The sequence below is a fragment of the Fundulus heteroclitus genome, unplaced genomic scaffold, assembly GCF_011125445.2.
Source record: "Fundulus heteroclitus isolate FHET01 unplaced genomic scaffold, MU-UCD_Fhet_4.1 scaffold_413, whole genome shotgun sequence".
Lineage (NCBI taxonomy): Eukaryota > Metazoa > Chordata > Actinopteri > Cyprinodontiformes > Fundulidae > Fundulus > Fundulus heteroclitus.
In genome coordinates this window covers 41,215-58,115 of record NW_023396828.1, presented here as the reverse complement: position 1 = coordinate 58,115, position 16,901 = coordinate 41,215, and the positions used below count along the sequence as shown (strand labels likewise).

Below are 16,901 nucleotides of genomic sequence, written 5' to 3'. Positions count from 1 at the left end.
TCTTTCCCATGGCCAAAACTAAACAGATTAAAAACTGATCTAAAAGGAGCAAACCCTAAAAAATCTCATAAAAATCAATACAACTCAACTTGAACCAAAAAATAAACCAATTACATGTGGATTATTAAATATAACATCTCTCCCTCCAAAGACTCTGTTAGATAATGAATTGATTTCTGATAATCAGATTGATTTATTTTGTCTTACAGACACCTGGCTACAAGAGGACCACGTTAGTATAAATGAGTCAACTCCCTCCAATTATTTAAATTTCCACATTCCCAGAACTACGGGAAGAGGAGGAGGAGTAGCAACCATCTTTCAGTCTCATTTATTAATTAGTCCCAGGCCAATTAATAACTACAATTCTTATGAGCATTTAACCCTTAGTTTCCCTTATCCAAACTACAAAGCAATAAAACCTCTTCTGTTTGTTGCTTATTATCATCCACCAGGCCCTTACTCTCAATTTTTAGATCAGTTCTAAGACTTCTTATCTGATTTGGTGTTAAACACTAACAAGGTTATTATAGTGGGGGATTTTAACATTCATGTTGATACTGAATGTGATAACCTTAGCCTTTAATACTATCCCAGATTCAATTGGTTCCATTGGTATTTCACAACCCTGTTCTGTCTGACCATTTCAATAACCTTTGAGTTTAATTTAGTTTATTTCTCCACCCCAAAAGAGAGTTTCATTATAGTAGATCCTTATCAGATAATGCTATATCAAACTTTTAAGAGTCTGTCCCCCTTTTAATTCCCTCAGTATCACAGAAATGCCCAGCAGATGGCAGCAATGTTGTTTCTTTCCATTCACAAATTGACGCTTTTGATGATGATGTTACTTCCTCGTTGCGTTTTGCCTTAGACAACATAGCCCCCTTGAAAAAGAAGGTGATTATTTACAGGAAGCTGACTCCTGATTTAATCTAGAGCTGCGTTCTATGAGACACAAAGTAGGAAAATGGAAAGAAAATGGCGCTCTACACAACTAGAGGAATCCTATCTAATCTGGAAAAACAGTCAATTGTTATATAAAAACACATTTTGAAGTGTTAGAGCAGCATGTTTTTCATCATTAATAAAGAAGAATAAAAATAATCCTAGGTTTCTGTTTAGTACAGTTGCCAAACTTACCCAGAGTCAAAGCTCTGTTGATCCATCCATTCCCTCAGCTCTCAGCAGTAATAACTTTATGGGATTCTTCACAAATAAAATTGTTTCTATTACAAATAAAATCATTGGCATCCTCCCAAAGATGATTACCTCATCCTCAGTAAGTGAGGAAGCGTTGGATGAATCTTTGAAACCTGATTGGTATCTGGACTGTTTATTATGCAGTAGAGCTTCCTGAGTTTCCTAAAATCTTTGTTTTATCTAAACCTTCAACAAGTATGTTAGACCCAATTCCAACTGAGTTATTTAAGGAAGTATTCTCTTTGATTAATGCCCCCATTTTAGACATGATTAATCTATCCTTAGTAAATGGATATGGACCACAGGCTTTTAAAGTAGCTGTTATTAAACCTTTACTTAAGAAACCATCTCTTGATCAAGACTAAATAAATTACAGACCTATATCTAGTCTTCTTTTCCTTTATAAAATTCTTGAGAAAGTAGTTGCTAATCAAGTGTGTGAACATTTACAAAGTAATGACCTATTTCAAGAGTTTCAGTCAGGCTTCAGAGCTCATCATAGCACCAAAACAGCTCTGGTGAAGGTCACTAATGATATTCTCATGGCCTCAGATAATGGACTTGTGTCAGCAGTTGTCCTGTTAGATCTCAGTATTGCATTGATACAGTTGATCACAATATTCTCCTAGAAAGATTTGAACATACTGTAGGATTAAGGGAACAATCATTAGGCTGGTTTAAATCTTATCTGTCTGACAGATTCCAGTTTGTTCATGTCATTACTAAATCTTCTTCAAACTCTAGGGTCACTTTTGGAGTACCACAGGGTTCAGTACTTCGGCCAATTCTCTTTACTATATACATATATGACACTCAGGTGTATTAATCCATAAATCCTGATGAATCCAATCAATTACTCTGACTACAGTCATATCTTGATTACATCAAAACCAGGATGACTTTAAATATCCTGCTTTTAAATTCTGACAAGACAGAAGTTGTAATCTTTGGACCAGAGTCCTCAAAAAAAAAAAAAAATCTTAATCGATCATCTAATCTACATGACATTAAATTGGCCTCTGGTAATAAAGTAAATGCAATCTGCTGTGCGTGTGTGTGTGTGTGTGTGAGTGTGTCTCTATGTATATAAAATCAATTAATCTACTTTTGTTGTAAAAGGTAAATGGTGCTCAGTATAATTGTGTTATTTTCTAATGATGAACAACAGGCAAAGATTAAACAATGACAATGTGTTGCTCAGGCTGTAGAAAATATGCTTTACGTTGTTTTTCAAGTTTCTTGCCGATTAATTTCACCACCAACAATTAAAAACTCGATGTAATCTGCTGGGCTTCCTTAGATAAGAAACTTTTTCACCAATCTTTATGATTTGATTAAATTTGACTTTGTAAAGTGCCTTGACATGACATGTGTTTTAACTTGGTGCTATATAAATAAAATTGAATTGAATTGAATTACCTCAGCTGGTAAAAGCTACCCGGGCTACTGAAGATAACCCTAGGTTCCTGACAGCAGTAAAATTAATTAATTAATTTAAAGGAACAATGGCGCTGCTACCCACAGTTAACGAGTCTGTTTTAAAAAAAAATATATCAGCTCAGTTTTATTACCATTTCAGTAGAGGAAGTTAAGCTCCATCCAAGTTTTAATGTTAAATTGGGAGTTGGAATTCATTAGCAAAAACCATTCACCATAAAGGAGCTGGAGCAATGGGCAACAATTCTAAATGTGGTAAGATCTGGCAAGCTCATAAAGACTTATTCAATGCCACTTGCAGTTGGAATTGCAGCAAAAGGTGGTTCCCATTTTTCCCATTTGCTGTTTGCTTCATAACAAAAGAATGCATCTTAAATGTTGTAGGCATGTTCTGTAAATTAAATGGGGCAAATTATCAAACAATCCAATTAAATACCAGGTTGTGAGGCAGCAAAGCATGAAAAATGCCAAGACAGGTGAATCCTTTTGAATGGCACTGCACACATACAATACTCACAAATGTTAGGAGCATAAATGGCAAGCAAAGCCTTTCAGTTCTTCAGTGACGGTTTGTTATTAGGACAGTTGTGGACAAATCAAATCAGGAAATGTCAAATGAAAAGTAACATGTCAACATACAAATATCACAGTAAGAAATCCCCTGCTGAGCTCTCACAAAGCAATAAATTGGCTGGATGATTGGTTACTAAAAAATTTGAAAAATTAGAGTTCAATAAAATCCATCACAGCATGCACCTTTCTGAATAACAGGCCATGTGCATCTGTGGAAACCACATTTTTTATTATATTCTTTGATACAAGTGGAAAATAAATACATTTTCAGTTCACCAAAATAAAAATTGAAAACAAGGGTTTTTTCAGATCACTTTGACAAATTTCCACAGACCATGAGCTCCTTCTGCCTACCCTCATTCAGCCAGCAACTTCTGAGCGAGAAGCATGTACGACACAGACGATAATGATCCTGCGAATGCACAGATCAAGGTCTTCTTGTTCCGGTGATTAACCATCCTAACAAATACATGTTGGGGGACAAGCTTTATCACCTAGGTCCATGCAGAGCTTTTTCCATATCTGTCATTCTCAGATGGCCAACCTGCGCCTGCCATGTGCTGTAGGCTGCCAAATAAAAACACCACAGGCATTGCCTCTTTGGTCCGCCTGGTTTGTTTTGTTTTTTTTTTCTCATGAAACAAATAATTTCACAGCTTGGAAAAAAAAAACTAAAAATTTTAAACGCCTTATCACTCCTGGACAACTAGCCGGTGATTAAATGAAAACATGCAAAAAAAAAGAAGCCTGGAGAATTTCTGCTGCTTGTTTAGCTTCACAGCTTGCCAAACCTGGTTACCTTGGTTCCAATTTAAATTCCCAAGCACTTCAGTGTGTTTCTTTGTTTGTGGGGAAATTCATTGGCAAGAAACTAGAAAAACAACGCAAACATATTTTCTACAGCCTGAGTAACACATTGTCATTGTTTAATCTTTGCATGTTGTTCATCTTTAGAAAATAACACAATTTTACTGAGCACTTAATTTCGTGAGTATGTTGCGCAACTACAGATTTATCATGCCATGCACAGATGTCTGTCATTGTTCATTATGTGGATTGTGCAGGCACAATACAGGAACGTTCCATTGGATATTTTGTTGTGTCAGAAGGATAAGATGCTCAGTCTGTGTTTGAAATTTTAAGCCACAACATGAGAGCTACAATTTCAGAGAAAAAAGTAGTGGCCCAAACCTATGGTGGGGGTTCTTCATTTAATGGCCTGAGGCCAAGGTTAAAGCAATGGCCCACAGTGCTATATTTGTGCATTGTTATGCACACAGGCTGAACCTAGTGTTGTCTCAGGGTGTAAAGATTTTTGCCTTAGTTTAGAGATTTTTTTGCAACTCTCACTGGGTGTGCCACTTCTTTTCAAAGTCTACAAAGAGAATGTAATTTCTTGAGTGTGTAGGGTGTTCAAAATTACCCAAAAATGCTTCTACAAGATGAAACTTTACATCTCGCATTGTGAGCACTGTGGCAAATAATTATGATACCCTTCTACAGGTTTTTGAAAAGCATGTGTCTGAAAAAAACATGGATGATGAGACAATAGATTGTGTCAAAGGGTACATAACGAAGGACTTTGAGTTTATTTTCCTTTTGAACGCAAACAACCAAATATTCAGTGAAACTGATGTTGTTTGTGGCATTGTCCAGCCGAGGGCTACGGATGTGGGGTTATGTAAAACTAAAACTGAATATCTCTTGCCCTTTGTCAAAGAGAAGAGGCTTTTCAAGTTGTTTATTCAAAAGCAGCATATCTCACAAAAGACAATCAAGATGAGTGCATGAGAAAGATCTGCCAGTCACAAATGCATGACCCTCAGGATCACTACAGAAAGCAGTACATGGCTATCGCTGACAATCTGACAGAGCAGATTTCAAGGTGTTGTTCAAACTTAGAAAGTCTGCAGTTTCTGGAACTGGTCAATCCAGATATGAAACAAGTGTCTCTGGAACAGGCATTCTGGAAAATATACAGTATTTATTTCATTCAGGGAGACTAAAATGTGTACTTCAAGTTCTATGTTGAAATTGTGACTAGCAAGGGAAGAGAGGAAAACTGTGTGACTTTTTCGTATTTAAAAAAAAACAAAACATGGAATTAGATGGGGCAATATCACAGCTGTACAAGCTGTTGTGTTTGGTTGCCACAATAGGAGCTACATCAGCTGGAGTAGAACAAAACTTCTCTTGCCTAAAATGAGTCAAATTATAGACATGCAACAAAATGGGCCAAGAGCCTTTAAGCAAACTTGCTTTAATGGCCATTGAGAGGAACCTGGTCAAATCAATGTAAAAGACAGTCAGTTGGTATGACAGGGTCATAGACCAGCTCCTGGAAAAGGGGAGAAGGGTATGAAGGTAGATTTGTGTCTTTATTATTCAATAAAAAAAAAGGTTGCTTCAATCAAAAAATATATTTTCAATTAAAAAAAAATTCACTTCAATTAAAAAAAAACTTTTCAATCAAAGAAAAAAAGTATTTGAATCCAAAAATATATTTGAGACTCAAAAAAATACATTTGAACACTGATTTTCTTTGATTGAAAATGTTTTCTTTGATAGAAGTCAGTTTTTTTTTGTTTGAAGCAATGTTTTTAATTGAAGTAGCATTGTTTTTTGATTGGACCATATAATGGGTAGGACATTTGTGTCTTTATCATTCAATCAAAAAATAAGTTGCTTCAAACAAACAAACAAGGGAATCAATAAAAAAAGTCACTTCAATCAAAAGATAAACGTTTTCAATCATAGAAAATAGTTTTGAATGCAAATAAAATATTTGAGACTCCAAAAATTGCATTTGAACACTTTTTTTTAATTGAAAATGTTTTCTTTGATTGAAGTAATCTTTTTTTGCGTTTGGGGTATACATGGGTAGGACATTTGTGTCTTAATCATTCAATTCCAAAAAAGTTGTTTCAATCAAAAAAAATATTTTCAACAGTTCAACATTTTTTGATTAAATAACTTTTTTTTTGAAGAGAAAAAAGTTTTAAAGTTCAATTTTTTTTGATTGAATCATTTTTTTTTTTAAGTGAAAAAAGTTTTGAAGTTCAGATTTTTTCGTTTGAATCACTTTTTTTTTTTGAAGCTCAAAAAGTTTTGAAGTTCAAATTTTTTCGATTGAATCATTTTGGAACAAACGTACCGTGGTGGGCGGGCAGGGCCGGCCCGAGGCATAAGCGAACTAAGCAGCCGCTTAGGGCCCCCTGGTGGCCAGGGGGCCCCAAGCAGGGGGCCCCAAAAACGATTGACCAGGCCCTGGTCAATCTTTTTTTTTTTTTTTTTTTTTTTTTTAAACAATTAAATAACTTAAACAAGTGATATAAATGAATAAATGAATGAATATCAATTAATAAATGAACATTTCAAGAAAAAAAATTTTCTGATTCAACCGCTCATGCGCATTCACTTCGCGACGGCAGCCGCGATGGCGCTGGCGGCTCGCGGTACGCGCGCGTGCATTGACAATTCACGCTGGCGCGCACGTCACGTTAATAGGAAGGTCTAAGCCATGTCACAAAAAAGGATGTATCCCTCTGGTGCAGAAAAAAGAAAAAAGAAAAGGAAAGAGGAAGAGAAAAAAGAGCAAGATAAAGGTATGTTTGCATGATTATTTACGGACCGATATATTTTGTACAGCAGCAGCACAATTTGCACTCACGTCACTGAAGGTAACAGCTAGCTCGTCGTCATAACTCATGTCGTGATATTTATCAGCCATCCATCACCAGAGCGAAATCCCCACCATTAACAGTGAAATATTACCCGTTATTAATATACATTTATCTAGGTAGGTGTGTATTTCATGTATTGATACATATCGGCGAGGGAGACTATGTTTCTCGGCTGGCCTGGCCTGGGAACGCCTGCTTGGGATTCCCCCGGAGGAGAGGGACGTCTGGACTGGGCTTCACTATTGAAGCTGCAACTCCCGCGACCCAACCCCGTATAGGCGGAAGATAATGGATGGATGGATAGATATCGGTTTAAGTTGGAGAAAACACAGATGCCAGCTTAGCTAGCATTGCTGTTTGTGTTGAAGTGAATCTACTACCTTCATAGAAAAAGCACGTGCGCTTACGCACGTGCTTTGCACATGCAGAGAGCCTCTCTGCTCTAAGATCTTTGGTGGGAGATAGTATTTATCTTTATTAGAAAATATACCAAAAATGAAAATAGACTGCAGTTTTATTAATATGGTGGTGAGTGATGACGCAGTGCTTTCCTCGTATTTAGGCTGCAGTAGATCACCATGTTAAGTTTTCCCCATATGGCAATTATGCCTCATTTGCCAATAAATTATGAATTGTTAGGTGTGGAGTTTCTTGTGGTGCAAGATGGGAAAATAAACTCATTCTACTCAATAAACTATGCATTATTCAATGTTTTTTTCCCCCAGGAACACTGTTGAAGTACTTTGGAGAACAACCAACTTTACCTTCCCCTAATGTTTCATCTAGTGTCAGTGCCTCCACAGCTGATGATGCAGCAGGTGAGGGTTTTCTTGATGGCAAATGTTTACATAGCCTGTTAATATGACATCAAACATTTAGCTTTTTATTTATTTCTTTATTTTTTGTTTGTTTGTTTGTTTTATCATTGCAGGTTCATCTGCTGCACAAGCGATTAAAAGCGAGGAGCAGTTACATGCGCCTGAAAGCGAGGAGCAGTTACAAGCACCTACATTCACCGATACGTTGGTTTCAAAATCAGCCGGCATGACAGGTCTGTTAATCTAAAAGTTTTTGTTTTGTGTTGGCTTTACAATAACATTTTCTGCTATGTTATTTCATTCTTTTTTATTAAATCTAATGTCCCTACAGGTCCTTCTACATCTGCACCCACTGCTATAGATTTACCATCTACTGCCTCAACAAGCTCCAGCTACCAAGAGAGATCAACAGCTCCTCCAATTGACCCAGTTGAATGGTCAGCATTCCTCTCAGACTTAGAAAGGACTGAACTGGTAAGAAGAGGGCCAGTGCCAATCAGTGACACCTCTACATTCCCCAAGAAATCAGATGGACGAAGCTTTCACTACCACTACACATACAGACAATTAGTTAATGGGGAAAAAATCAAGCGAAGCTGGCTAATTTATTCAAAGAAAAGTGATGCAGTTTACTGCTTCTGTTGCAAATTATTCTCAAGAAAGTCCACAAAGCTGTCAACAGAGGGACTGCGTGATTGGGTAAATGTAGGTGCTTTGCTGAAACAGCATGAAAATAGTCAAGATCATTGCAATAATATGGTGAAGTGGAAAGACTTTGCCCTCCGTCTTTCTAAGCAGAAGACTATTGATGCAACAGAAATGGCCCTTTTGGATGCAGAAAGAAATCGTTGGAGAGATGTTCTTATCCGTTTGATTAGTATCATTCAGTCTTTGGCAGAGAGAAATCTTGCACTCAGGGGGTCAGTTGATACTTTGCATCAGGCCAACAATGGGAACTTCCTTAAAGAGGTGGAACTGATGGCAAAATTTGACCCGGTGTTAAAAGATCACATCAGACGAATTGATAGTGGAATGCAGCACAACACATACCTGGGTAAGACTATCCAGAATGAGCTGATAGAGTGTGTCAGTGACAAAATAATTGAGGTAATGGTGGCAGAAATCAAGGACTGCAAATATTATTCAATAATTTTAGACTGTACACCTGATGTTAGTCACCATGAACAAATGTCTGTTGTGGTGCGCACAGTCACTCTGGGCACAACACCAGAAATAAAAGAGCACTTTTTAGGATTTCTGATAGCTCCAGAATCCACTGGCCTGGGTTTGTCCAATCTAATCCTTAACAGGCTTGAGGAATTGAACATCCCTTTTCAGGATTGTCGGGGGCAGTCCTATGACAATGGGGCTAATATGAAGGGAAAAAACAAAGGTGTGCAGGCTAGGCTATTGGTTAAGAATCCAAGAGCTTTTTATGTGCCTTGCAGTTCCCATACACTAAATCTGACAGTGTCAGATGCGGCTAAATCATCAACAGATGCTTCTTGTTTTTTTGGAAATGTGGAGAAGGTGTACAATTTGTTCGCTGGGTCCACTCAAAGGTGGGACGTCTTACGGAAGTTTGTTGACATCACGCTCAAATCCTGGAGTGAGACACGCTGGGAAAGCCGGATAAAAAGTATTGAAGCTTTGCGGTACCAGTCAGAGAAGGTGAGAGAAGCCCTGCTAGAAGTGAGAAGTAAAGCAACTGACCCTGTAGTGGCTGTTGAAGCCAACTCCCTAGCGGAAGAGATAGGTTCATTTAGGTTCCAGATTTGTTGTGTTGTCTGGTATGACATTTTGTCTAAAATTAACATCACGAGCAAGCTTCTACAGTCAACAAACATGCAGCTTGATGTAGCAGTTAACCTTCTAAAAAAGAACAAAGGTGAACTTATCAGTTACCGAAAAACAGGCTTCTGTGATGCACAGACATCTGCTAAAGAAGTTTGTGAGCGGATGAACACAGAAGCAGTGCTGAAAGAGAAGCGATTGCGTTCTACAAAAAGGCACTTTGCCTATGAGGCTGCAGATGAGCCAGTAGTGGATGCTATGAAGAGGCTTGAAGTGTCATTTTTTAATGCTATAGTGGATTGTAGCATTCAGTCATTGGAGGATAGATTTACATCTCTAAGTGAGGTTAAAGATAACTTTGGGGTGCTGCTCAATTTTAGGGAGCTTGATCAAAAAGTCCGGAGGGAACAATGTGAGCTTCTTGCGGAAAAACTCTCTTGTGGAGAGGAGGCTGATATTGATGGTAGCGCACTGGCATTAGAGATAGAGAGTCTTCCTGAACTTCCCCAAACTATGAAGACTGCCTTTGAGCTTCTCACATACCTCTCACAAAATGAGATGTTTGAGCTTTACCCAAATCTTTGGATAGCTCTCAGGATAGCCTGCACTCTGCCTGTGACAGTTGCCTCAGCAGAGAGGAGCTTTTCCAAGCTCAAATTAATAAAATCATATTTGAGATCATCAATGGCCCAGGAAAGACTAAGTGGACTTGCAGTCATTAGTATTAATAACAAAGTTGGCCAAGCAATACCATACAATGATGTCATCAGTGATTTTGCATCCAGAAAAGCTAGGAAGGAACGATTTTGAGGCATTGTTGTACAATTCATTGTTGAACCCTTGCTATTCTTATGTTTGCTTTCCTTATTAAGTATCTGTTTTTGTAACATTCTATTTTTGACTATATTATTGTTTGTTTATTTTGGTTTTATGTAAAATATTGCACATTTAATGCACATTTTGCATTTTTATTTAATATGTTTGTATTCAAAAGGTTTAATAAAAGAAAGTATTGTAAGTATTGTTTATTTATTTATTTTGTAATAATACATTAGCATAGTGTATTCATTTATAATATTCTCTATAACATTATAGTGTGACATTTGTGTCAGTAATGTGCTAGTATAGGTGATTCTGCATGGTGGGAGGGGGGGGGCCCCCAAATCAAATTCTGCTTAGGGCCCCCAAGAGGCTCGGGCCGGCTCTGTGGGCGGGTGCTTCTCTATTGGTCAGACATGTTTGATTGACAAGTGTCTACACCAACGACGTCTTTCTGACAAAGAAGTCTTGTTCGGCACTCCCCAGGCCAGACAGCTTTTTACCAGCAAGAGGGAACAGCGGTGAAGTTATCGGTAAGTAGATAAAACAGGTTGAAAATAATTGTTGTCATGTTATTAGCCTATTCTGTTGATATTTACAATAAATTGTACGCTTACTAACTTTGTTCACGTTGAGGAATGTTTGTAATGGTGTGAGGTTAGATGTCTAAATATTTTCAGACAGGCAAGCAAAGTGGGCGAACCTATGGCCCCCACGCAGCAGCTTGCTATGTGCTAAAGAGCTACTGTGTTGAGTAAAGTGGCCACAGTGCTGCCTGTTTAGTAGATGCTTTTATCTTGAGAGCGGGATATAGGCTGCTTAAGCTGCTGTTAGTCGAGGTGCATGCGTCTCTCTCCCCCCTCCCCCCATACATTTATCGCTGGGTCCGGTGTCGGCCAAGTGCCATGTACGTTTTAACATTTATTAGCTTGACTGAATATGTATACCAGACATCTCAAATACGGAATAAGATTTTTGCACTTAAAATAATAACAGTTCATCTACATCATCTTATTTCAAGTGCAGAATAGCTAATAACCTTCTTTTAGGGGTAAGAATACTCATTCCATTGGCAAATAGTCTTATTTAGCTGCTCAAATCAAGGAAGAATACACTGATTTCAAGAAAGTTTTACTCGCTTTTAGTTCCCTTTTTGCAGTGCTAAAGTCTTGACTTAATGTGTATTTCAGATATCTCCAACAGAATTCTTGCTATCTAAAGTGGAAACTTTAGATATCTTAAATATAATTATTTATAGTAGAAATTACATCACTTTTCCCATTTATGTGTAGTGGGATTTTACTTTCGGATATCTAAAATAACTTTCTTCCTATCTAAAATAAACTTTCTGGATGTCTGAAAACTAATCCTGGATCTCCATAATCCATTTTTTACCGGTCATAGTTTTTATTTCAGATATCAAAAATCAATGATCAAAAGTTTTGAAACCAATATGTAAGACATCCAACTTTGTAAATTCCGCTTTCTGTCCGTCAATTTGCGTTGGTAGTAATTGACAGAATTGCAAGAAAAGGGCATGAAACTGAGCGAGCCCTTAGCCAGGGAATGTGTAGCGACAGAGAGCGACGTTCAATAGAAAGTTGTGTATGAAACCTTCACAGAATTGAACATTTATTGTCTACAGAAACCTACAATGAACAGTAAAGCAGTTTGACTGAGGTTGGAGTGCTAGCAATAGCTCATTTCCATCGAACCGAGGATCGTCGTTTCTTCATAAGGCGGGTTAGTTCAGGTAAGTCCTCACAAACAAAATTTCTTTTCTTTTTTTTTTTTATTAATTGATTTCTATTTTATTTTTTTGCTGTTAAAGATTGGGTTGTCTTCTGTATAAAATGTAATACTTAACATTTGTTTTCCTAGGGCGGAGTGGCAGACCATCTATTGTTACCAGAGAGCACATAGACGTCCTTATGAAGCAAGGACATACAATCAAAAAAAAGGCAAAAATGATGGGATGTTCCTCGTCGTTTTTGAACAACAAATCAAAGCTGGTGGACCTACACATAAGAGGAAGACTGTCTGCCTTAGATGACAATCAGCTGCAAGAGCGTGTGAGCACATTGCAGGACCAGTATCCAAACTCTGGGAATGAGGTTTCTCTTTTCTACAGAAAATTGATATTTAAGTTGGATCCGCTTGTGAGAGTATTTTTTAATCATTAATGCTTTCATGTTTGTATTTTTCAGATGATGAGGGTGCTGCTTCGTGCTCAAGATGTGATTGTCACACGGGCCAGGGTACGCTAAATGTTGGGAAGGACAAACCTGACATCTGCTGCAAGAAGGTGGAGTCGGACTGTTGCAAGGTGGGCTTACCATATGCCGTACCCCAACAGTTTGTGGGATATTTATATATATATATGAGAGTGAGACAGGCTGCTTGATTTGCTGTACTGAATCATGGAGAGTGAGCAGAGTTATGCTGGTAGTTACGCCACGTTTCGGTCTTTTGAGTTGGAGGATTTTTCACCCTCCTCATCCCCGGCGGTGTAGGAAGGTTTTTGTGGAGCCAAGCAGACCAGACTCTGATCAATTTGACCTGCTGGCTCAAGGCCCTGACTCAGTGAAGCCACAACCTGGCGCTGCAGAGTCAAATGGTGGACAGAATTGGTCCTGTTATATATTATCATATATCAGAATCAACATATATTTTCTGCTTTGTAACCCAGGCGGGATCACCGGCAGCTTTGTGCATCATGATTCATTTGTAATGTGGACACGTCAGCCCCAGATCACCCTCTCTGTATCGTCTCAAACAGCAGGCAGATACCGCAGATCGCCCATGTCCAATGTCCAACCTAGAACCAACATCACAGTCTCACAGCAGCCCCTTGCCGGCCGCCTCAAGACACTAACTGCAGAACAATTGATTGCTTTCACATACACTCCCCAACAACACATAAAAAGTTGGTAAATTTGTTTTTTGAAGATAAAAAAGGTCGCTAGAGAGTTTGAAAAGTGCAATAGTGCTCTCTATGGAGGCACAAGAAGATGCTCTATTTTTTGTTTTGTTTTTTAAGACTGAGCTGGCTTTTATAGTCCTGAGCAGCCAGGGGACCAATGTCACACGCTCAGAATTACGTTGCACGTGCAGAAACTAATGTTAATTTGAAATTCAATGCAAGAAGTTTGACCCTAGGAAGGCGCCATACTGAGTTTTGGACACAAAAGCCGGATTTCAACAAATATGCATTATCATTTTTCAAAAATAATGACCAGGATATGTAGATAGTACTATAAAACAACCATGTTAAGAGTTTATTGACAACAAACAGCTGATTTGGGGAAGAGTTACACTTTAACAGAATTTAGCAACCTAGAAACCAGGCTTTTCCATATTTGTTAAGCCTCCTATCTGGGATACCCTCCAGGTTGATATCAGTAGCTCTTTAAGTTCTATTGTTGAGTTATTGTGCTCTGAATTGCTTTTTACAGAAAATTATCAAATGAAACAATATAGTGACCTTGAGTGTTTTTCCAGCAATGAATATATAACTTTGTCTTTTTGAAGATTGATAATGTTGATTTTTAGCACTAGGTGATAACGTGTTTCAAATATTTGCTGATATACTAATTCAATTATTCATAATTTCAGCAGAAAATGTTGAAACCATTGATTTATTTCTAATACGGGTTTTCTGATCATTATCGTATATTGTCTCCAGGTAGGGGGTTGTATCCTTATTTTAAGTACTAATTTTATTTTGTGTTGTTTCAACTTTCTAGATGGGGCTTTGTGATACTTGGTGCCATCGAAGGACACCCGTGTGGGATTACCTCAGCTGCAGTACAAACAATAGGGCAACAACAGTACTCTGTCAGTTTTTGAAAGCAACATCTTACTATGGACTACCATCAAGAGTCAGATCAGACCATGGGGATGAAAACATGCTGCTTGCTTTATGCATGCATCTAGTTCAAGGGCTGGAACACAGAGGCTTCATAACAGGAGAATCAGTTCATAATCAGCGCATAGAACACCTTTGGCAGGATGTATTTTTGCTTGTGCTGCAGCATTTCTACCATACATTCTACTGTCTGGAGGACGCAGAGAATCTTAACCCAGATAGTGATATCTACAGACTTTCTTTACATATTGTATATCCACCTGAGATTCAAAGGAGGCTGGAACAGTTCAGACAGGCTTGGTACCACCATGGTTTGCCCACAGAAAGTAATCACACAGCAGCTCGTCTGTAATTCTGATGCAGAATACATTTGACAATTATTGACATTTAATCATTCTTTTGCACATTGCCATTATCACTTTATTTTAGATCTGTAAATATATATATATATATATATATATCTTTTGTGGGGAATGTTGTATTTATATAATTATGTTGTTTTTATATCTGCAGCGTGTAACGAAAATAATTTCCCACTGAGATTATTAAAGTATTTCTGATTCTGAAATAACTGTTGGGTGCGGTTCGATGAAACCTTGCAGTCAGGCCGCTGTGAGGAACTTGTAAACTTTAGTTCAGAAAAAAGGAAGAAGCATGAATACCGTCACTGTATCCCTAACCTAACCTTCGGATGTTTGCGTTTCTACCACATTTTAATTGTGCTCTGAGCGAAAGATTCCGTTTTGCAAATTTAGATGCCCAACTAAGTCAAGACGACAGACGCTCACAACATCTCTTCTATAAGAACTCCAAAGGACTGTACACATTATGCACAAACACATCAGATAGACTAGGTAATATAAAACAGCTTCTTTATTGACTCTAATGGGAAATTCTATATAGTTTGCATATCTTATGTTTCAACCTCTCCCTTACATCTGGAGCTGCTGTCTTACAGGAGTTGTCTGGACCAACATGATCTCACATATAGAACCTTCTGAAAGTATTTAGCCCCCTTGAACTTTTCAACCTTTGGCCAAATTTCAGGCTTCAAACATAAAGATATAAAACTGCATGTTTTCGTGAAGAATCAACAAGTGGGACACAATCATTAAGTGGGACGAAATTTATTCATTCTCTTTCTTTTAAGAAACACATTTTTATTTTGGCCCTCTTCTTGTGTTAAACTTCTCCCTCCTTTTGGCAAAAATATCTGTTTATTTTTTCTTTGTCATTAGTGGCCATGATAAGTTCAGTTTAATATTTTTTTATGTATCAAACTTTAATTTTGAGTATTTTCTTTATTGCCATAAAGACAAACCTAGAAGAGAACATATGATGGTCTTGGATAACAATTTGTCAACTTCCTGAAAGTTGTTAAAATCTAAAACCATTTCACAAGTTTAATGACAGAACCTGAATCATCTGGCACAGTCTTCTGATATTTTATCCTCAGGACCAGCTAAAGGCTTTTAGTAAAAAACATATGAACAGTATTTTTTAAACACTGGTACACTTTTCAGACTTGTAAAACCACGTTTTACCTTAAAATTAAGTAAAACATTAACAACAGCTGGACAAACATGCAAACCCGTCATCACCTTACAGCGTAACCTTTCATAGTCACATTCGTGATCATTTAAGAAACTCCAAAGGTCGGAGCTTGCAAAATTCCCTCCATCATGTATATTCTAACAGCCTTGTAGGAGGAGTGCAGCGACAGATACAACAGGACAACAACACTAGTATTGGCTTCTGGGTAAATTGTCTTGGTGTCATGCAGAAACTGGATTTCAGGCTGGCAGGAAAAGCCAAGTGGAGGGATGGCAGAGGCTCCAGAGGTGAACATCGAGAGAGAGGGTGGACCATCCTCCTCTTCTATAAGACAAAACAATAGAAGAATACGACTGTTAGACATGGAAAAAATACCCCTGATGTATTGTACAAAGTAATTTTAAATTTATGGAAATTGACTAAAATGCAAAAACAGACCTTCAATGTCAATCAGCCAGTCTCTCCAAAAGCAGACCAACTGGTTCTCCAGAACGCGCTGATTGCTGCCCTGAGCAGAATAGGCCACTGTGGCTCATGTCCCTGGCAGTGAGGGCTTTCTCCTCACACACGGACATGTCAGAAACAACCGCTAGGTTTTTCTGCAGCTCTTTCAGTAGCCCCAGAATCTTGAAGCCCTCTGCAAACCTAAGAGGCAAGGCAAGTTTATTTCTAAAGCACATCTAATGTACAAGACAATTTCTACAAAAACCTTAAAGCAAGGTACAGAGGACATTAAAAAAGTACATATAAAAAAACAAACATGATTAACAAACAATTTATTAAAGGAACAATAAGCATTATTTTGACACAAGGTTGTGCTTTAGCACTGTCTGTAGACCAAAACAATCATGGGTGCTTTCAAAGGCTGCCTGCACCGCGGCGTGGTGACCACTCTGCATTTCTCAGCGTATTATTAGCATGGTGGGCCGCCAGGCTAATATTAACTATAGACCTAAGAACAGGTGGGTCTTTAATCTGGATTTACATAAAAATGTTTTAGCTGAGTCTGGGAGTTTGTTCCAGACATGTGGAGCATAGAAGCTGAATGCAGCTTCTTTAGGTCTGCTTCTGACTATGGGAACCGGTCCAGATTGCATCCAGATGACCTGAGAGGTCTTATGGATTTATGTTGGATCAGAAGGCCAATGATAG

The 16,901-nt window shown here is 38.0% G+C and overlaps 2 protein-coding genes and 1 long non-coding RNA gene across 4 annotated transcripts in view; 2 read left to right on the top strand and 1 right to left on the bottom strand.

The window, feature by feature from the left end:
• The window catches only part of LOC118560294 (transmembrane protein 132C-like), a gene marked incomplete at its 5' end in the record, with an annotated part of 40,825 nt that overhangs the window by 17,644 nt on the left and 6,280 nt on the right, over positions 1 to 16,901 (bottom strand). The window lies entirely within an intron of this gene.
• On the top strand, positions 6,543 to 10,481 carry LOC118560292 (zinc finger MYM-type protein 1-like). Its single transcript, XM_036131198.1, has 4 exons — positions 6,543 to 6,818; positions 7,622 to 7,714; positions 7,828 to 7,947; positions 8,046 to 10,481. The coding sequence occupies exons 1-4, from the start codon at positions 6,734 to 6,736 to the stop codon at positions 10,316 to 10,318; spliced, it is 2,571 nt and encodes an 856-aa protein (XP_035987091.1). The 5' UTR covers positions 6,543 to 6,733; the 3' UTR covers positions 10,319 to 10,481.
• On the top strand, positions 10,722 to 14,657 carry LOC118560293. Of its 2 annotated transcripts, XR_004929256.1 has the most exons (5): positions 10,722 to 10,860; positions 11,973 to 12,080; positions 12,209 to 12,441; positions 12,535 to 12,653; positions 14,074 to 14,657. It is a non-coding gene; the product is annotated as an uncharacterized LOC118560293 (long non-coding RNA). The 2 variants fall into 2 exon arrangements; XR_004929255.1 differs by lacking the exon at positions 10,722 to 10,860 and having other exon boundaries at positions 11,943 to 12,080; positions 14,074 to 14,655.

Excerpts from the sequence above, each read along its gene's own strand:
- LOC118560292 (XM_036131198.1), top strand. The coding sequence starts at position 6,734 with ATGTCACAAAAAAGGATGTATCCCTCTGGTGCAGAAAAAAGAAAAAAG. Across the intron at positions 6,819-7,621 it reads GAAAAAAGAGCAAGATAAAG|GAACACTGTTGAAGTACTTT; the intron begins GTATGTTTGCAT and ends TTTTTCCCCCAG. Across the intron at positions 7,715-7,827 it reads CACAGCTGATGATGCAGCAG|GTTCATCTGCTGCACAAGCG; the intron begins GTGAGGGTTTTC and ends TTATCATTGCAG.